Source organism: Heterocephalus glaber, unplaced genomic scaffold (assembly GCF_053883595.1).
Source record: "Heterocephalus glaber isolate CG9 unplaced genomic scaffold, H.glaber_assembly_v1.0 deba00001150, whole genome shotgun sequence".
Taxonomy (NCBI): Eukaryota; Metazoa; Chordata; class Mammalia; order Rodentia; family Bathyergidae; genus Heterocephalus; species Heterocephalus glaber.
This window is the reverse complement of record NW_028258204.1, coordinates 2,004,213-2,024,499: the sequence shown is the minus strand read 5'-3', so window position 1 is coordinate 2,024,499 and position 20,287 is coordinate 2,004,213. Positions and strand designations below refer to the sequence as shown.

At 51.3% G+C, this 20,287-nt stretch overlaps 1 protein-coding gene across 1 annotated transcript; it reads left to right on the top strand.

Annotated features, from left to right (window-relative positions):
- Positions 1–380: 380 nt before the first annotated feature.
- LOC147828270 (anthrax toxin receptor-like) lies at positions 381–17,080 on the top strand. Its single transcript, XM_087210563.1, is given in 14 exon segments — positions 381–471; positions 1,793–1,874; positions 1,970–2,003; positions 2,888–2,967; positions 3,038–3,106; positions 3,401–3,481; positions 3,577–3,634; positions 12,073–12,142; positions 12,664–12,745; positions 13,530–13,787; positions 14,660–14,821; positions 16,082–16,198; positions 16,786–16,905; positions 16,907–17,080. Coding segments are annotated over 14 exon segments (1,335 nt in total). The 5' UTR covers positions 381–451; the 3' UTR covers positions 17,009–17,080.
- The last annotated feature ends 3,207 nt before the right edge of the window (positions 17,081–20,287 follow it).

Below are 20,287 nucleotides of genomic sequence, written 5' to 3'. Positions count from 1 at the left end.
GTGTGCTGTGAATGTATCAGTCTATGTGCATGTGAGTGTGAGTGGTAGCGTGAAAGTATGACTTTGAGTGTTGTACATATGTGTGTACTGTATCTGTGTGTGAGTGTTGAGTGTGTGTGAATTTGCATTATTGTGTTTTAGAATGTGTAGATCAGTGTGTGATTGAGTGAGTATAAGTGTGTGTTGGGGTGCTGGCCCAGAGGCTTGGTCATGAGGTCACCCTGACTCTCCCTGGGTCCCTGGGTCCCCACAGGGGACTGCAGCATTGCCTACTGAGGCTCTTTGCCCGTATCTGAAATGACCCTGGGCACAGAGCTGTGAGCAGCAGGGTCCGTGCTTCCCCTGGTGATGTGTCCTGGCTTCAAGTTCCCTGGCTTCTCACAGCCATGCTTCTCCCAGCCCCAACCTGCGCTTGTCCTTCATTGTGTTTAACACAAGGTCAAGAGTTGAAATGATGCTCACCTCAAATAGGTAGGTGTTGGTGGGACCCGGGAGGTGGGCCCCAGGGGAAGAGCTGGAGGTTTGTGCTGGGCAGCAAGGTCCTCTGGTGGGTCCCAGACAGGCAGCCCCAGGGGGCCCTGTGTCCTGGGCTCCTAAGGGTGCCACAGGGAGGGCTGTGGGGAAGGCGGCCTACATGTACACACAGGCTGAACACCAGAGGGGTGCTTGGGAGCTGCTGATGGGCTAGGCGGTGAGGGACCTAGCCCCTTAATGCAGTGAGGGACCTGACAGAGTGAAGAACGGAGGAGAGGAGGAGTGCTGTCTGGGGGCAGGGGAACTGCTGCCAAGAGCCTGGGATAAGGCAAGGGACAGAGAGGGGAGCGAGCGGGACAAGCCAGCAGCCAGAGAGGAGAGGGCGGGGGCTGGGCTGGGCAGGACCTGGCTGGGCCTCCCCTGGGCAGGGCTGGCTGTGTCTCCTCCTAGGCAGGGCCCAGGCAGAGATGCATCCAAGGCCCTCAGAGCTTGGCCCACAGCAGGTCTCTGCCCCAGGAGGAAGCCTCCCTCAGCGTCTTCACTCTAGGTGGCCTTGCTGTGCGGGCTCAGCCCTGTCACAGCCAATCAACCTGAACACAATCTTCCTTTTCTGTCCCAGTGCTGCCACCAGAGCTGGTGCTGCCTGCCCCGATCAATCCTGTCTCTAACAGCCCCTGACAGCTCTGTCCTGGCAGCCTGAGGACAGGGCTCAGCCGCCTCAGCAGCCTGCGGCCAGGTCCCCACCTCAAGCCTTTAGGGTCAGGAACACTGAGGTTCTCAGCCCCGCTGCTCACGAAGCAGCCTGGCTCCTTCCTTTGGTGGCTAAGGGAGGGGCAGGTCAGGGTCTGTGCCGTGGAGACAGCACAGGACAGGCTGAGCTTGGGACCTGTGAACCAGCCTTCATTGCTGGAGGACAGAGCCTCAGCAGGGTGTCCTTGGCTTCCAGTCAGCATCAGGCATGGGGGTCTCCCTGAAACCTCAGACTCAAACTGCATGTCCCTGGGTCCCACCCCACCCTTGCTGTAGCACCCCTGGGGAGGGGTCCCTGAGGGTGGGGTGCTTGAGACAGGATGAGCTCAGAGAAAGTCAGGTTCCTGAGGGACCTGCTCTCAGCCTCCCCACCACCCAGAGGGCTCAGAGGTCAGGGACAGAAAAGGACACAAACCTGGCAATGATCCAGCACAGAACTGGGTTGGGAGAGTTGCTCATGTTTCCCGTCCATGGCATTTCCACAGTTCACCCAGCCATAGGATGGCTTGAGGGCTGTTTCTTTCTGTCCACTTTCCTCACCTCCATCTTTGTGCCATGAATTTTTCAGAACGACAATCTTCCATCATCTTGTCCAGTTGGAGACCATTCCCACTGGTGGGGAAATCTACCTGCAGAAGGCACTCAGACAGGTGGGGAGCCCACTTCCTGGAGTCCATGCTGGCCCTCACCTTAGAGCACTATCCCAGTCTACTGCTCTCTCTATGGTGTTTCTCTTTCCTTGCAGGCAAATGATCAGATTGCAAGAGCCAATTCCAGAGGTGAGCCCCTGCCTTCCTCCTCAGGTGGCTGCACCGAGCTGGCCGCCCTCCAGGGAGCTCTATGTGCAGACCCCATGGTTCCCCAGCCTGGCTCTGGGAGCCCATTGCTCCCCTTCCCATCCCAGTACTTTTCAGTGGGCAGAGCACCTGCCCCAGCATGGCTCTCACAGGACAGGAGGTCCCATGGGTCCACACAGGGCACTTGGTCACTCTGAGCTCCTGGACTTTCACTGGGCCCTGTGTGCAGAAGGAGAAGGCCAAGATCCCAAGCTGCCTGAGAACCACCATAAGGAGCCCACTCTCTCCCCAGGGCCAGACCTTCCTCCCCTTCTCCGTTCCTGTCTTCCATGGCCCACTTGCTCCTGGACCTGCATCTCCTACCACGAAAATGGCTGGCAGCTGTGGGCCAGAGTGGTGGGGCCCAGTGGGGACTGTGCTGGGGAAGAATGGGGTCCCCTGTCCAGGACCCCGCATGAGAGTGCTGAGCAGCTGGGCCGCTGTCCCAAGCAGAAACCTGCAGGTTGTAGCCAAAGCAGGCACTGGCACCACCCCTTCCTGGGCTGCTCTGCAGGACAGGCTGCTGCTTCCTGTGCCCAGAGATGGGCTGGGGCTGGTGGACACATGGCTGGGCTGTCCTCAGGGCAGAGGGTGTGCCTTCTGGGACCAGTAAGGGTTCAGGCTATCTGGTAGGGAGATGACCCTGGGCAAGAGCCCCTTCTCATTCTGGGGTCTCTGGGTGGTGGGTGCTGGGGTAAGGGTTAAAGTGTGAGGAGCACCCACCTGCCTTCCATGGGCAGTGCTGAGGCCTAGCAGTCTACGGTGGTCCTGGGTCCCCTGCTGGTCACTCTTGGACCTTACTCACCACCCCTCTTGTTTCTTGACAGGCAACAGGGTGTCTAGCATGATCATCGCTCTACTTACTGGACAACTGAAGCCAGATGTACTTAACGAATCTGTGGTGGAGGTGAGTGGGCTTGTCCTCAGCGTCCTCTGTTCCATTCTGTGCCAAAAGCTCACCCAGTTCTTTCCCTCAGGCTCACAAGGCTCGGACCATGGGAGCGTACATTTACTGCATTGGTGTCAGCGAATACAACGTAGAACAGGTATTTTGGATCGGGTGACTGGGGGCCCTCTGCAGTCCCGCTGGTGACAGATCTCCAAGACAGCTCCTCAGGGCACCAGGAAATGTGGGCAGCAGGTGTGCCAGGCAGAAGGACAAAAATGGGTTTCAGTACACCGCACCACACTGAGTGGTGCAGAGCTTCCTATGTCCTGAGCCTGGGGTGCGTGCAGGCGCCCCCACGGCCCAAGGGCATGACACTGTGCCCTGGCTCTGGGGCCCTGGTGCATCGAGGAGTCCCTACCTTGGGGGCCAAGCCAGTTCCTCTCTCTTATAGTTGACAGAAATTGCAGACAGCCCAGAACACGTCTTTGGCATACATGGGGTACCCAGGAACCTGCATGGAAGAGTTAACTACGTGCGTGAGTGGGCAGGGTGCGAGCAGGGGGACAGCGGCATCTCTTCAGGGCCTGAGGCTCACATTCCTGTCCCTTCTCCTGCTCTCCATCTCAGATTGGAACAAGGGCCTGTCTTGAACTCAGATCAGTGGAGCCTTCCCCTCTGTGCACAGGTGAGAGCTGAGGGGTGACAGCTATGGGCAGGGCGGTGCAGGGAGTTGTGTGCACAAGTAATGTGTGGTGTGTGTGGTCTGTGGGATGTGTGATATATGTGATGTGTAATATATGGTGTGAGTACTGGGGTATGTTGGTGCTGTGTGGCTATGTTCTGTGTGTCCTTGATTGATGTATGGGTATGCATGATGTATGTGTGATATTTGATTTATATGTGTGTTTTATGTTATGTGTATGTGTTTTATGGTATGTTTCTGATGAGTGTGATGGTGTTTTCATTTTGACATGTGTTGTTTGTTGTTCTTGGTGGATGAACTATGTGTAGTACATGTAAAAGATACATGTTGTGTGTGGTAGGGTATATGGTTTGTATATTTGTGAGTGTATATGGTGTATATTAGGAGTATGGTAGATGGATGTTATATATGATATATGTATTGGTGGTGCAGTGTGTATGTGTCCATTGTGTGTTTGGAAAGTGTGTACATTATGTGTTGTGTTGGTTTATGAGGGGTGTTTTTGTGTGTTTATATGGTGTGTATTAGGGGTACAATTTGTGTATGTTTGGTAAGTTTGTGGTGTGTGTGTTTGTAGTGTGTCTTTGATGATTGTGGGGCAGGGTGTGTTGTGATGTTGTTGTATGATATGTGTGGTATGTGGATTTGTGGAAATACGTTAAGCTGGTATCTAGATGGTCCCCCAAAGCTTCATGCACTCATAAGTGGGGCTTTGAGGAGCGACTGGATCATGGGTATGTGGTACTGGATTAGTCCACCAATTGTTTTAGCATAGTTCTAGGTATGGATGATGGATTTATTGAAGAAGGAAGCCCCTCCCTGGATGTGGGTGGCACCAACCAATAGTCTTGCAACTTGGATGAAATAAAAAGGGAAAGAAGGAAGTGCTGCTGCTTCCTGCTTGCCATGCCATGAGTTCTTTCTCCTCTGCCATGCCCCTCTTCCGTGCCACCCTGCCTTGTAGCCAGCTAACTATGGACTGAAACCTCTACAAACTGTGAGCTAACATAAACCTTTCCTCCCATAAGTTACAGATGCCAGATATTTTGTTCCAGCAACAAGAACCTAACTAAGACAGGATATATAGTGTGTTTTTCAGTATGACATGTATAAGGAGTGGGTATATATGTCTGTGGTACAGGCTATGTGTATCTTTGAGAAATGTGGTGTGTGATGTGTTTACATTTGCCATGAGGGGACAGTGTCATGTGGAGTAGGCAAAGCAGGGTGTGCTCTGTGATTTGTGGTGTGTGTATTTGGAATATATAAGATGTTTTTGGTGGAGTGTGGGGGTGGGTATAGTCCACATGACTCTGCATTGTGTATACATATATAATGTATATTCAATGGGGATGAAAGTCAAGAGTGACTGTGAGTATCTGTGAAATTACTTATTCTATCTCATAACAAAAAAATTTCATGTAAAATTATTAAAAATACATAGTATTTAAAAATTCTGAAGAAAACCCCAGAATTCAACAACAGATAAATAGGTCAAAACATGTTGAGTATTCCTTTCCTTAATGCTTAGTTTTAGAAGGTGTTTCACTTAATCTTGACTGAATGAAGAGACTCCTGCAGAGGTAATTGGATGGTGAGAGCACAACCTCACCAACAGGTTAACCCACTAATGAGCTCATAGACAAACAGGTTTAGAGGAAGTGGGAATAGTTTAAAGAAGTGGGTTATGGGGCATGACCTTGGGCACTATTAACTGGTCTCCAGCTCCTTCCTCTGTGGCCTTTCCAATCTGCTCTGTTTCCTGGCTGCCATGAGTTGAGCTTTCTTCCACTACACCCTTCCTCTATGATGTCTCTGCTTTGGAAACAGCAGCAGTGAACTGAACCCTCTGAAACCATAAACCAAAAGAAACCTTTCCTTGTTTGAGTTGTGATGTGAGATATTTTGTCCCAGTGACAGTAAGCTGACTAATACAGAAAATTGGTACCAGAAATGAATTATTGCTGTGACTGAACCTGATCCAAATAGTTCAGAAGCCTTTAAAATTGGTTTGCAGAGGGAGTTTTGAAAATTTTAGTGATGTGGGCTACATAAGCCCTACAATGCTGTAAGCAGAGGTTGATGGATGAGTGATTCTGGTAGAAACTTAGAAGATTAGAATGGTGACAGGAATAGATAGTAAAGACTGCTCATGAGGTTTTAGATGGGAATGGGAATTGCTCTGGAAATGTGCATTTTACAACTGGCAAAAAATATGCCTATATCATGTCTGTGCACTAAAACTTTGTGATGCCAACTTTAAAGGCAATGATCTAATTGACTCGATGGAAGAAATTTAAAAGCGGCCCAAAGTTCAGGCTGTAGCATGGGTACTACTGGAAAATTTTAGCAAGACTTACAGTGAGGATCAGGAGGAAAAAGCAGAGAAGAAAGATTTCTAAAACTTTCATTTGGCCAGAAAAGAATAATGTGTAAAGTTGGAGCCAAAGGAGGGATGATTGCTGAAGAGATTAGCACCATTACCAAGAAACCAAATAGTTATTGGAACATCATAAAAAGAAGGTGCCTTGAAGATATCTCAGAAATCATCAAGATGCCAACCCTTACAAAGTATCACAGTGTAAATATTTCATCTGAGGAGAGAGCTCCAGGAACACCTGTTTGAGAAGGGTCCCAGTGGAATTTGTTCTTCAGCCCTCATTTCATCATTCTCAGCCACTCAGACATGCAGACACCACTGCAGCCATGGTCCAGGTGGACACAACTCAAGTTAGCAGAAGATTTTAGCACCATCCACGTGATGCTGGTTTTGCAGGCATGCAAAATTCAAGAGTCATGGGATCATAGAGGTTTCCACTCAGATTTCAAAGAAGGTCTTGGAGAGCTGGTAATATGTCACAAGGCTCTAGTTTCTGGCTGTAGACCCTGAGAGTGTAGTGCATGAACCTGAAAGAGTGAAATCAAAGCTGCAGTGGAGATCCCAGGAAGTTGGACATGCCAGGAGCATGGAATGCCCACAAAGCCAGCACAAGAGAGAGACCATGTGTACTGCAACCAGTAACGCTATTGGGTTGGGACTATCAATGCCTTTTGAAGTTCATATCATGCCACCACATACCTCGATGTCAGACATGGAGATATAGCACTTAATTTGCATTGCTGTGGATTTTTCTTACTGTGGTTCAATTGGTTTCTATCCCCCATTCTTTCCATTGTTTGCCTTGCATCACTGTACCTTGGGATTATGTGACTTGTTTTTGATTCTTACGGGGGTTCACAGCTAGCTAAGAATATTTCTGCTGAGCCTCAGGGGAGTCTTTAGACTTTTGAGCAATGCTGAAACTTTTGAGTCTTTGGGGGAGGAATTAGTGTACTTTCACTTGTATGCAACTAAAATTTTTTAGTATTTAGTATTTAGTAGTTTTAGTTGTATGCAGCATTGTTGCATCATGTCAGGCAGAATTATGGCCTGGTTATTGTATTTTGTAGAAATTAAGTAGGTTTTAAGAAGGTGTACTTAGGCATCAACTTGACAAGGTGGGTACTTGTGCAAGTTAATCTTGATTGTCAACCAGACTGGATCAAGAAACTCGTGAGAGGTCTTGGATTGTGAAGGTGCCAATGTCACAGTGGCTTAGCACACCAGTGAATTCATAGCTGAGAGGGATATCAGTAGATGGTATCACTAGATGATATTACTCCTGCTTGGAGTAAGTTGGACATGGGGGCATGACCTTGGGAACTATATCTGATCCCTGTCCCTTCTTCTCTGGCTCTTTCAAACTTGTTCTGTTTTCCCTTTGCCATGACTATAGCAGCTTTCCTTCACCATATCCTCTGCCATGACCTTTCTGCCTTGGAACCAGGTGACCATAGTCTGAAACTTCTCTTTGGATCTGTATGTTTTTGGCTTTGGATTTTTTGAGGATTTGGAATTTTGCATAGACACACTAGGATATCCTGGAGATGAGATACAAGTCTCATCAGTTATGCTTCATGTACGCTCAGTTATGTTTCATGCACACTGTGCATATGTAGCCTGAAGGTGATTCTATATATGTTAGTGCATTTGTATTTTAATCATGATTTGTCACAAAAAGTAAATTGTGGGATTTTCCACATTTGCTCTCATATTAAACTTAAAAAGTTATGGATTTTGGAGTATTTCAGATTTCACTTGTACAGATAAGTGATCCTCAAAATGTTAAGAGGAATTTAGAGCTCACCCCAGAAAGGCCATGCTGATGTGGAATTTGAAATATCAAAGGAATTCTAAATACAAATCATGGGGAAAACAAGGCAATCACATCGCTGAATAAAACAAAAGTGTTACACAAATTCAACACCGGTATTGTACAAGACAGAAAGTAAACCTCCATGCCTGACCCGGCACCACAGGAACAGCCATTTGTTCCACCCCATCCCTCTGTGGAAATGACAACACTTATCCCAAGGCTGGAAGTGATAAGGATGCCCCCAGTCCAGCCCAGGTCCCTGCCTTGGTGCACTGAGGATGCTCCTAAGTGGTCCAGAGGGAGGCCACCTCTCTTTGTCATGGGCACTATGTATGCAGCCATCATCCCCACGTGGCTGGCTTCTGACACCCAGGTGGAGGGGACAGGGAGGGTCAGGCTCTTCCTCCCACAAGTGACACCTTGGCTGCTGCAGCTGCTGGGTCCTGGCTTCTGTGTCCCTTCTGGGAGGCGCCATGACTGCAGGCTGTGGGAAGACAGAACTGTGCCCAGTTTGAGCTCTGCCACCCACGGCCCAGGGGAGGGATAAGGTGCCAAAAACCTGGGCTGCAGTGTGGTCTTCAATGGATAGAAATAGCACTGTGGGGACATTGGGGGACAGACGGACAATGATGGCATAGCATCAGGATGTGGATAGGAGCTGAGGATGGCTGGACCTGACCTCTCCACCCTGGACCTCTGCTCTGCACCCAAGCCCCTCTGATGCTGGGCAGAGTGGGGGTTGCAGTGCTGGGTGGAGGTGGGTCAGGGACCTCACCCCAGGGTCTCTCCTGCTTCTGGTGTGAAGCAACTCAGCAGCTCAGCTGCCCTGACACACAGGCCCTGACATCTGGGCAGCTAGACAAACCCCAGGTGAGGACAGGAGCTGCCACTGCTTCCTCCCAGCCACAGAGCTGAGGTGACAGGTGCCTCCAGACACCAGCTCCACTGCTGACCTGTTACACTCCTGGGTGTCCTGAGCAGAGCTGCCATACACATAGTGACTCAGGGGGAAGCTGACACAGGAGCCTGGGCCCCAGGTGACACAGAATGGGCTGGGTGCTCAGGCTGGCATGGAGAGCCAGTTCATGTGCAGGGACTGGGGGACAGGGCTGTTGCAGCCCAGGGTCCTGGGCTGGGTGACCTGGGGCCACACCAGGGCCATGGGGACAGGAAGGATACAGGCCTGGGCCAGGAGCTGCTGTCAGGCCAAGGAACTGGGAATTGCAACTGCAAGACCCTTCAGAACCCAGCCCGGGTGCTGCAGAGCTGCCCAGCTGCCCTCTCTTGTCCCTTGTGGCTTGGCCTGAGGGGCATGGAGGCCCACGCTGGTGGAGTGAGGGACTTTTGGGTCCACAGGGAGATGGGCTGTGTTCCTTGTGGTTCAGGGAGAGGCTGGGTTTGGAAGGAGGTGTCAACCCCCATTAGTCCCCCTCCTGGTAGGACAGGGGCCTCTGGTGCCCCCATCCTGGCCCTGCTCCTGGGGTCTCCAATGGGGACTATGGGAATTCAGGATGGGAGGCCTCAGCTGAGATGGCCCCTGGAAGTTGGGTGTCTGTCATGCTGCTGTAGTCGGGGATGGTGGGCGGAGGACTCCCATGTGTGTAAGGCTGGTTCTGCTGCATCCACATGGACCCTTGGTGACAGCAGATGTGAATTTGGCCTGGGGGACACAGATATTCAGATGCAGCTGCTGCCTCTTGGGGCCCCTTTGGATTTGTCCTACAGGTGATCACAGTGAACAATGGTCTGAGAGCGGCCACAGAGTACAGCTCCCTCACTCATGCCTTTGAATGTGCCCTTACAACAGCCAAGCAGGTGGTTCTGAAAGGCTCCGGCTTCCATAATGCAAGGAACAGAGACCGGGTCATTTGCAGATTCAAGTTCAGTAACAATGTTGCCATCTGTAAGGAGCCCCTTTGTTTTCTGAGCCACTACCATCCTACACAGTTGTACCCTCCTGTCTGTCACCTGAGTCCCTGGCCCTTTGCTGACCTTCCTGGAGAATGTCACAGGGTTCCGGACACTGAATGTTGACAGGTGAAGAGGGGCCTGGCTGGGGTGCAGCCACCTCTCTGTTCATCTGGAAAGCAGGGAGGTAGTAAGTGTCCATCCCTCCACAAGCAGGCCAGAGCAGGCCTCCCCTCAGCAGGTTTATGTGGTGGGCGCTGTCTCACAGCAGCATCTGTCCCATCCTATCCCCACCCTTTTCTGAGAGCCTAAGACTTGAACCAGACCCTGGATGGTAGGACAGGCAACAGAACTTACAGTGCTTACAGTGTCAGGTTTGTGTAACTTTAGGTGAGGTTCTTTACTATGACAACCAAAGTATTCAGTGCAGTCCGTTCATGGCTGGAAAACTATTCTCCCTTCAGCCAGGTTGTGCTGGGCTCTCTGCTTACCCTGACTGGGGGACCAGGTCTCAGTGGGCAGGTAACCTGCCCTGCAATACCTCTCTACCCTGGGTCAGTGGCAGCAAGGTAGGGATAGCTTTCCACAGTGAAAACCAAGTATCCCACCCCCAGAAGCAAACCCTTTCCCTGGCCAAGTGTCCTCCAGCCATTCTCATGATCAGCAGCAGAGAAGGCATAAAATGCTTCAGCAGGTCACAGGTAATATGATCAATGACACAGGGCCAGACAGCACTAAACCATTTTGTGACCAAATGTAGAAACAACCTAAAAATACTACTATGTACAAAATAATTGTTAATTTTCTATCTTAAGTTACAAATGTTTATGATTATTTTAACATTTATTATAAATTTTTCTAATAAAAAATGATACATAATATAAAATAAAAAGTAGAAATAGAGAATGCAGACATTGCCCCTAAACCATAAAGTGAAGTTCTGTTAGCACTCTCAAATACACCACAAACATTTTACTTTCCCATGAGTGTGATTTTTAAAGACCCTTCAGTGGGATGTGCACACACTGAGCAGCACACAAATGCTGCTTTAGGACATTTCAGTGTCTGCAGGGGCCAGGTGAATGGAGGGACAGAGACCCTGAGCACTCAGGGACAGGACTGCAGTTTCCCGTGCTGGGTTTGATCTGTGTGCTCTACAGTGCAGTGTGCAGTGCTGACCCCACCCGCCGGCCCTGTAAAACCACAGGCTATTTCTCCACAGACGACAAGCCTGTTTTTATAAAAGTTAAAACACAACTCTAAACCTGATCCCGCTACCCAGGAGCCCTCTCCTCTCAGTGTCCCTGGAACATGGCCCTGTGCTGGGCAGGGTGCTGTGGAGCTGGCAGAGCATCCTCCCTGCTGGCTGCTCCACCATCGGGCTGAGGTCAGGGGGGACCTTGTCTGTCCCCACCTGTGCCTGGGGAAGCCAGAGTCAGGAGAAGGGGCAGGGCGGGACTAGCCTCCCAGAAGCACAGATGGCAGGACCTGAGAGTCCTTCTGACTCCATCATTCCAGCCAGCAGAAGGGACACTGGGGACCTGGCAAGCTGGAGCCTGAGGCAGAGGGCTGCATGCAGGGGCCCAAGGATGTGGCTCGGCACTCACCTGGACCAGGGCTCAGGAGGTATAGGGAAGGTTCTATTGCTGCATGTTAAGGAACTCTTCTGAGTTTCCAAGCTCTTACAGAAACAGAGAAAGATAGATGAGGAGAAGACGGAAGGAAGGAAGAAAGAAGGAAGGAAGGAAGAGAAGGGGAGAAACAGAAATCACCAAACATCCCCATTTCCTCCGCGGGCTGCGCCAGCTCAGTAATGACCCCACCTGGTCCCTATGGTCAAATCCCAGGGTCACCCTTGGTCATCTCAGCCCACCCCACACCCAGTCCCCCAGCTAGTCCCACATCACTGCTGTCCACATGGTGCCCAGGATCTGCACACCCACAAAGATCCACTGCACCTGGAGCAAAACCCTGTTCTCTGCTCAGTGCCCACCTCTGGGCTCCTGTCCTTCCCTCCTCAGTGATCTCTGAATTTCCTGCCTCAGGGTCTTGGCATGTGACAGCCCCACAGCTTAGAACACACTTTACTCCCAACATTCCCTGGCTGCTGCTTGTCTGGTTACTCTGAGCTCAAACATCAGATGCTCAGGAAGAAGTGATGTTAGTGGACATGGTTCACAGCACAAGAATGTATCAGGACCATCAAATACCTGTCCCCTTCTATCAGTCTAAGCCAGCACCTCTGCTTTCCAGAAGACAGTGGTAGCAGGGTAGGTGACTTGTGTAGTGATGTCCGCTTGTGTCCTTTTCTTTTAGATGAACATCCAATCAGGATGAACATGACAACCGTAATTTGTCCCAAACCACAGGCAGTGCAACCTGGACAGTAAGTTACCATTGTTCTGGGTCCTAGGGGCAAGGACAGTGTGGCCTCTGTTTGCCACTGTCTCCTGTCCTGAGGTCGGCCTGCTCTGCACTGAGGCTCCCTCCCCACCTGCCCTTGTGGGTGACCTTCAAGGTTCCCAGGGAAGCACAGAGGCCCAGGCACTGCCGAGGGCAGGTGCAGGAGAGGCTGGGCCAGACATGGCTGCCTTTCCTCCGGGTCACCTTTCCCAGCTAGGACCACACAGCACATGATAGAAATGTGATGGTGATGCTGTTCAGACCTCCCTGGTCCCTCAGCCATGGCCAGGATGGCACCATCCACCATGAGGGCCACTCACTGCCTGAGCTGCAGCCCTTGCTGAGGCTGACCTCACAGTGACTTGGGGAACCAGCTCTCATGACCCACATGACTTCCCTCTGGTCACCCTGAATGTGTGGCTTTCAGAGTCATTGTCCTGAGCAGAGCTATGAGGTCCTGGTCCCCATAGGTTGGGTCCCTTGTCTGTCCCTCCTGTGCATTAGGAACATCACAGTGGAAGTCAGCCTGAACAATGGGAGGGACTTCCTTGCCCGCAGCATCAGGGTGAAGGCCACCGCCGACTGTGTGAGTATTGGTGGCTGTGTGCTGGGCTGTGCCGAGCACTGCCCTGGGCGCACATGCACCTGGGGAGGCAGAGGCAGGGGGTCCCATGTAGGCCAGAGGGCAGCTGTGCAGACAGTGAGAACTGATTGCATGGACAGGGTTCACAGCACACAGAACCACCAGTAACCCCAGCAGCCTCCTCTGAGCCAGCGCGTGACTCGGGGAGGCTGGGCAGACAGCCTGTGGGCCCTCATTGTGAGTGACAATCAGGGCCAGCCCTGTCCCTTTTCTCACAGGCGGGAGGGGACACCCTAAGCCTTCTAAGCCAATTCCCCAGGCAGGAGGGGGCTCCCACCCCTCTGCACAGGGGCCCATTGAGGCTCAGAGAGGGTGAGGTGAGCCCAGGATACAGAGCCAGGAGATGGGCAGCTAGGCCTGGGGTCTCCTGTCCTCCCCTGAGTCCCCAGCAGCCCGGCCTCCCCAACATGGCACCTGTAGCTCTCTGTGTCCTCAGGACTAGCTGTACTGGCCCCAAGGTGAGCAGTGAGGTTGGGGTCACACAGGGGCTCCTGGGCCTCCTTGTCCGGGCTGAGTGCAAAGCCCTGAGCAGAGCAGAAGTGCGTCCTGCAGCCTGGGGACCAGGGCTGGCCCCTCACCACTCTGGGGACCCTGAAATCTGTCCAAGCTGTGTCAGCAAAGATGAGTAGAGGGTAGCCATGAGCAGATGCTCCAGGTGCTCTCCTGCCACCTGCAATTCATGCTGTCTGTGTGCTGGCCATGGTCACATGACAATCTCCTCCTGCAGAATCGGCCCCCCACAACCACCACTAGGCACCCCAGGCTGCGTCCACCATCACCAATGGCATTGACCTCAAAATCGATGACTCCAGCCCCAGTCACTCCTCGATCCCTGGACATCGCTGTCTCCCAGACCAGCCCACCCCAGGTCATGAAACCACCAAAAACAATGCCAAGCAAAGCACTTCTGCTGCTCATGGCAGTGCTGGGGCTGCTGCTGATCCCCAGGGTGCTCTGGTGGGTCTGGTGGTTGTGCTGCAGGAAGGTGAGTCCCTCTGCAGCCAGGGACCAGGACATGGAACAGCCCCCTGCTCCAGCCTGTGGGCCATTTCCCATCTGCCCTGAGCCAGCAGAGCCTAGCATGTGCCACCAGAAACCCAGACCCCAACCCAGCCAGAATCCCATGGGTGAGGGTGCCCCAGGATCCTGGAACAGGGAAGACTACCTCACAAGAATGTCTGCTTGTGTTGCTTTATGTTCTCCTTGGGATCCAGTGCTCAGGGCTTTGGGAAAGGAGAACTGGCCCTGTGTCCACCCTGGCTGTGCTGGGCTCCTTTGGATTTGTCTTCATCTCTATGTCCTCCAGGGCCAGGGTTGGGCTGGGCATAGCCTTGGGGGTACAGGGCTGAGGATGGAGGGCATCTGGGGGCTGAGCTGGGAGGCTGTCCAAAAGGAGCATAGGGATGGGGCAGGGGCAGTCTGGGGCTCAGCTGAATGGGACCAGAAGTGTTAAGTGGCTGGGCCAGGGGACCTGGCTAGGGGTGTCAGGAGACAGGGTGCTGCCTGGGACCTGTGCTTGCTGCACTGTGGTCTGGGGAGGTGGCAACTGCAAAGCCAGGCCCAGGGGGAGGGGACAGTCACCTGCCAGTGCCCTGATCCCTGCACAGCCCCCTGCCAGGCTTCTGCCAGCCAGGGTGACCTCAGGAGACCAAGGTTCCACCATGGGGCTGTGGGCAGGTGGGGCAGAGGCAGACTTTGGAACAAAGGAGTTTGGCTGTCACTCCACACAGGGCCCTCCCCAGTGAGTGATGCTCACTGTCATTTATATCATCCCAAAACCTTAGCTGACCCCACATGCGGATAGCCACTCCCCGAGGGCTGCAGATAGGGATGTGAACAGGTGAATTTCTCTTGTAGAAGCCGAGAGCTAAGAAACCTGCTTGTCCTCCTCCTCCTCCTCCTCTGGCTTCTCCTCCACCTCTGACCCCAGTGCCAGCCCCGCCACCTGTCACTGTGTGCCCCACCATTGTCGTGTGCTGCTGTGCATGCCGTGGCATGTGTGTGAACACGGGCCCAGAGGTGAGGGGCTGGGGACCACGACCTGAGCTGGGGCTCTGGGGAAGAGGAGCTCTGGAGCCCTCTGAGGGGACATGGCTGTGTGGACTTTGCAGGGATCCTGTGGTACCAGAGGACAGCTCAAGACCTCCCCCCCACCTTGGCCAAGCAGGGCAGCACCCAGGGGAGCTCGCCCTCTCAGCCCACCCCAGCCTAGCCCAGCCCCAGGATCTGTGGCTTCCACCTGGGAGCTTCTTGCCTCTGTGTCCCCATAGCACTCCTAAGAAGCCAGCCCTTGCTAGAGACACTGAGAAGCCACTAACTGCCCTGTAAAGAGGGAGGACACCATGACCAGTGGCCAGTTCTAACTGTGGGGCCATCCTTGCCCACCCACAGGACCCAGAGGCCAGCACTTGGTCATGGAGCCAGTGTGCCCCCACCCTGGGCCAGGCTACTCCTGTCCCATCTCTGCCTTCTGCTCCTCTGCCTTGGTTTCAAGCACACACCCTTGAGCACAACATGGGCCTCCTTACCCTCTCCGTGCCCACGTGCTACCCTACCCTATCCTGGGACTCTTGCCCAGCCACATACCCACACCCGTGCCCCTTGACACCCTCTATGTCCTGCTCACATGCCTCCAACCTCTGACCTCCAACACCTGCTGTTAGCTAACTTGTGGCCCAAACATGCTGACCTCCCAGACACCCAAGAGTGCCAGCCTCCCCAGGGCATCCAGAATAGAGCCTCAGCATGGCCCTGGGGACAGAGCTGTCAGGAGCTCCGGTCCTGACGCTACTGGAGGCCGAGTCCTGGCCCTGCCCTTCCTTTTTGCCCCTGTGTCTTAGTTACTTTTCTTGTTGCTGAGGCAAAACATCCCACACCCAAAGTTAAAGGAGGAAAGGTTTATTTAGCTCACAGTTTGTAGAAGTTTCAGTCCATGGTCAGCTGGCTCCAAGGCAGGGTGGCATGGCCAAGAGGAATCACAGACAAGACACAGTTCATAGTGGGCAGACGTCAGCAGAAACAGCAAGCAGCAAGTGACAAGGAAGGACCCTCTTTCTGTCCCTTATAGTCCACCCAGGCTACACAGCCTTAGGGCAGGCAGCACTCACACCCAGAACTATGCCAAACCAATCAGTGGACTGACTTAGTAATCACACACCCTTAATCCCAGTATCACACACTCTAGATCCAGCTACCTCTGAAAGACACCCCCCTCTATGACCACATGAGGTTTTGGGGGGACACCTAGACACAAGCCATAACTCCCAATCTGCTTTTTAGGGCACCATGACCTTGTGTAACTTCGGTCACCCCAGCTGCCACCAGGTGCCACTGATATGGTCTCAGCCCAGTGACCAGATAAGGAGAACACAGGGACCCTCCTGGTGGACACAGTGGGCACTGCTCTTCCCTGACTCCTGTCCTCTGGGACTGTGGCTCAGGGTTGCATTGGGGCATGTGCTCGGGGGACACACTGGTTGGGGGACACACCAGGTTGTAAAGATCCATTTCAGTCCTTTCCTGGGACACGGGGAAATCCACATGGTTATGAATGTTCTCCGTGGAGGTGTGATGCTCAGGGCTGGGGGTCACCAAAGTTTCCTGTGGCTCAAAGCTATGCCCAGGTGTTCTGGTGTCCCCAATGAATCATCCCAGCAACTGTGGGAAAGTTGTGTGCACTTTCCCAGTTCACACCAGAGACAGAAACCTGCAGAGTTTATGTGACCTGTCCCTGGTCACAAAGCCCAGGCCTGGCTCCCACCTCCCCTCCAAGGATGCAGACTGGCACCCCTTTCAGATCCACTGCTCAGCCCCCAGCCTGCCTGCTGTCAGATGCCTGGACTGAGCCTGGAGGCAGTGGAGGCTGGAGGGCAGCACCAGGGAAGGTGCCTCATCCAGGCCCACCCTCCAGCCAGGTGCTTGCATCCTCTGGCCCAGTTCCAGGGGTGCTCAGCCATCTCCTCTCTCTCTGCTCTTCCCACCAGGGCAGCTGTACCAACTTCGACCTCCTGGAGGCGCTCTGTGCCCAGGGCCCCTTGGCTCCCCTGATCAGTCTTCAGCCCAGCCAGGACAGCCTCCACGTGGCCTACTGCTCCCAGTGCCATCCACCCCGCAGCCCAGAGTGCCAGACCCCCTTCTAGAATGCTCCCCCTGCTGCCCCCTTCCTGGACAGCCTGTAGGCCTGTACTGTCACTCCCACCTCCATAGACCACCTCTCAGGCCCCACTTACCCAGATGAGAGGTCTTCTTGCTGAATTGGATATGCCATGGAGTCTTGGATTCTAATAAACCAGAGTTGTATTTTGTTGCTGCACAGTGAGGGTTTGTCACTGGGGAGATGCTCCCCCGTCTGAGTGGTGCCCAAATATGCACTCTGTTATCCTTTGGATGCCAGGTATGCATGACCCCACTGCTACCACTTTGTCTTCATCTGTCACCAAGGGATGGGAAACATGGATGTAATGTTAGGACCGCACTGAACAAACAATCCATAATTATTCAACAGTGAATGAAGCAGCTGAATTTATGCTTTTCACTTGACTTTTTCTAGGCACAAATAGGTTGAATATGCCCAGTATGGTTTGTGATCTTTACGGACTGAATGGGTGGATAGTGATGACCCTATTGTCCCCCATGTTTGCAAAAGAAACATTTTGGTGGAATGGCCCTAAGTAGATGTGTAGAGGTGGTTTTTTGCATTTCACTAGATCAGTAACTTTGAACTTGTTACTGTTTAGTAGTGTGACAGCCTTGGGAACCAGCTCTGTTCACCTGTGCCTCAGTTTCCTAACAGTGGATGAGGATACTATTTGTATTACAGACTTGTGCGGCCCCAGGGAGATGTAGAGTGAGTAGAGCCTGGATAAACGTCCCCACCCAGTTGGGTCTGTGTACTCCATTGTCATCCTGCAGTTTGAAGCCATCCCTACAAAGATGGTCCCTCATTCCTGCCCCTCCAGGGCCACCTGCTCTCTGAGCTGGACTTTCCTTCGTGGGGTGCCCTTGTTATACGTGTAGAGCAGGGAAACAGGACTGGAATGTTCAGGACCTCCAGGGCCACAGTGTCCCTGGTTGGAGAGTTGCACCCAAATATCGGGATTCCCCAGTCCCTTGAGGCTCAGAACCTGGGCTGCCGGGACTGTGGCTTGGATGTCTTGGACCCAGAATCTGTCTGTGGGGTCTGTTTCTTGGGCCAGAGTGACCAAGGCTTTAAGTCATCCTAATGATCTAGGGTTGATATAAGGACTTCCAGATTATATAAGGGAAATACTATAACTCCCAACCTGTTAGATGTCTGATATGCAGAGTTCATATTCTCTAAAATGGAAGAATGAATTCTAGGAACAACAGAGGTTAAGAGTAGGAAATATTTATTGAGAAAAGGATACTTTCTGTCTGCAACAGAAGGGGACCCAGAAAGTGGGTTGTCTATGAGCCCACTTTTCAAAGAAGTTTTAGAGACCAAAATCATGAGTTGGCATAAGGTGGGACAAAACTATGGTCAACCAACACAATTGCAAGTATAGTCACTTAGGTAATATTGATCCAATAGGGAAGCAAGTCACTTACCAAGTGTGCATTGAAAGAACAAGCACCTTTCCTGGAAAGGATGGGTTAATGTCTTGGTCCCCTGCCCAAGTGATATACCTATTTAGAATATCAATCCTTATTGTTTATCCCTGGAGAACTACATGTAGTCATTTCATCTTTGTCATGAGGCCTGGCTTTCAATGAATGAACCTCCACCCACAGTTGTAATGTGTTCTCATCCTCTGCACTGACTTCTTTGAGGGCCTAGTCCTGTCTGACTGTCTATAATATCTCTACTTAACTTAGCTGTCTATAATAATAAGAGTCTCAGAGGATACAGGTGGGCAGTTCAGGTGTTCACATCTGCCCAAGCCATCCTGATATAGTGCACCAAGTAATAGGAGGAACACATGATATAGAGGGAACAGGTGTTAACTCCCAACATGGTAGATGTCAGATAGTCTGAGTGTGTGTTCCCCAAAATCAAAGAATGAATTCTAAGGAACAATGGAGCTTAAGAATAGGAAAAATTTATTGGGGTATAGGAATGCAGAATAAGAATAGCTTCTGAGAGATAGGAGGGGTCTCAAATGGGTTGCCAATGAGCCCACTTCTCGAGGTAGTTTTATAGCGCAAAGTCAGGAGGAGTGTGTACAACGTGGGTAAAAAACTATAATCGATGGATAAGATTACAAGTATAGTGGCCTAGGTAATATTGACCCAACAGCAACAAGGGTATATGGATGGCATCATTAATTTTGGTCAATAATCTGTAATCTTAGCCTTAGTCTTCTTAGTTTTAGTAGTCTTAGTCTTACTGGTCTTAGTGTTAGTGGGTGGAGGAGGATGACTCACCCTCAAAGAGATAATGGTCTATCTATATGAGAAAGCCCAAAAGGGTGGTACCAATAATCTCAAACATCTGTTCATCCCTTAGGAAAGTATGCAATCTGGCCACTGTGACTTTTAATCTTCTTCAAATGAACCTCCAGCCACAGCTTCAGTGTGTTCTCATCCTCTGCACTGACTTCTAGGGCTCAGCCCTGTCTGACTGACTAGAATATTTCTACCTAACTAGGATATCTATATCAATCTAAATAAGCAAACTAATCCAAATAATATAAGGCAATATTATAACCCCCAACCTGCTAGATTTTTGAAACACCAAGTTCACATTCTCTAAAATTGAAGAATGAATTCCAGGAACAACAGAGGTTAAGAGCAGGAAAAATTTATTGAGAGAAAGATAGCTTCTGTCTAAGAGAGACAGAAGGGGGGCTGGAAATGAGTTTCCCACTTACTCTGTTTCTCAAAGGCGTTTTATTGAGCAAAGCCATGAGGTGAGACAGGTACAAGGTGGGACAAAACTATAGTCAACTAATATGATCCAATGGAAAATCACAAGGTGGGCATAAGGTGGGACAAAACCCCAGTCAACCAATAAGATTACAAGTACAGTCACCCAGATAATATTGATTAAATGGGGATCAAATGAGAAAACAAGCTATGTAGCAAGCATATATGGAATGAACAAGGAATTTCCAGAAAGAAAATGAGCTAGGGAGCTTCTGGTCCCCACTTAAGGGGATTGATATCTATTGGCAATATCAATCATTGCTAATCATCCCTAGGGGAAGTGTGTGAGTGTAGCACTTTTTCTGTTTTTATATAATGCTGAACTTCAGTGAATATGTCTCAATTGCCTTTCATATTGACTCCTCAAGAGCTGACCCTGTCTAATTGTGTACAAGATATCTAATTAACTTAGCTGTCTACAATATTTACCCCTCTGAAGAAGTATCCCTAACTGTGGTGGGGGAGAAAGGGTATAATTTCTATCTAACTGCTTCAAGCTGAGAAGGATTAATGTGAGGGAGACTGCAGTCAGAGGCCCTCTCCAGAGAGCTACTCTCATGGTAGAAGTCATGCTACAGTTTACCAGTTATGAACTTTCCA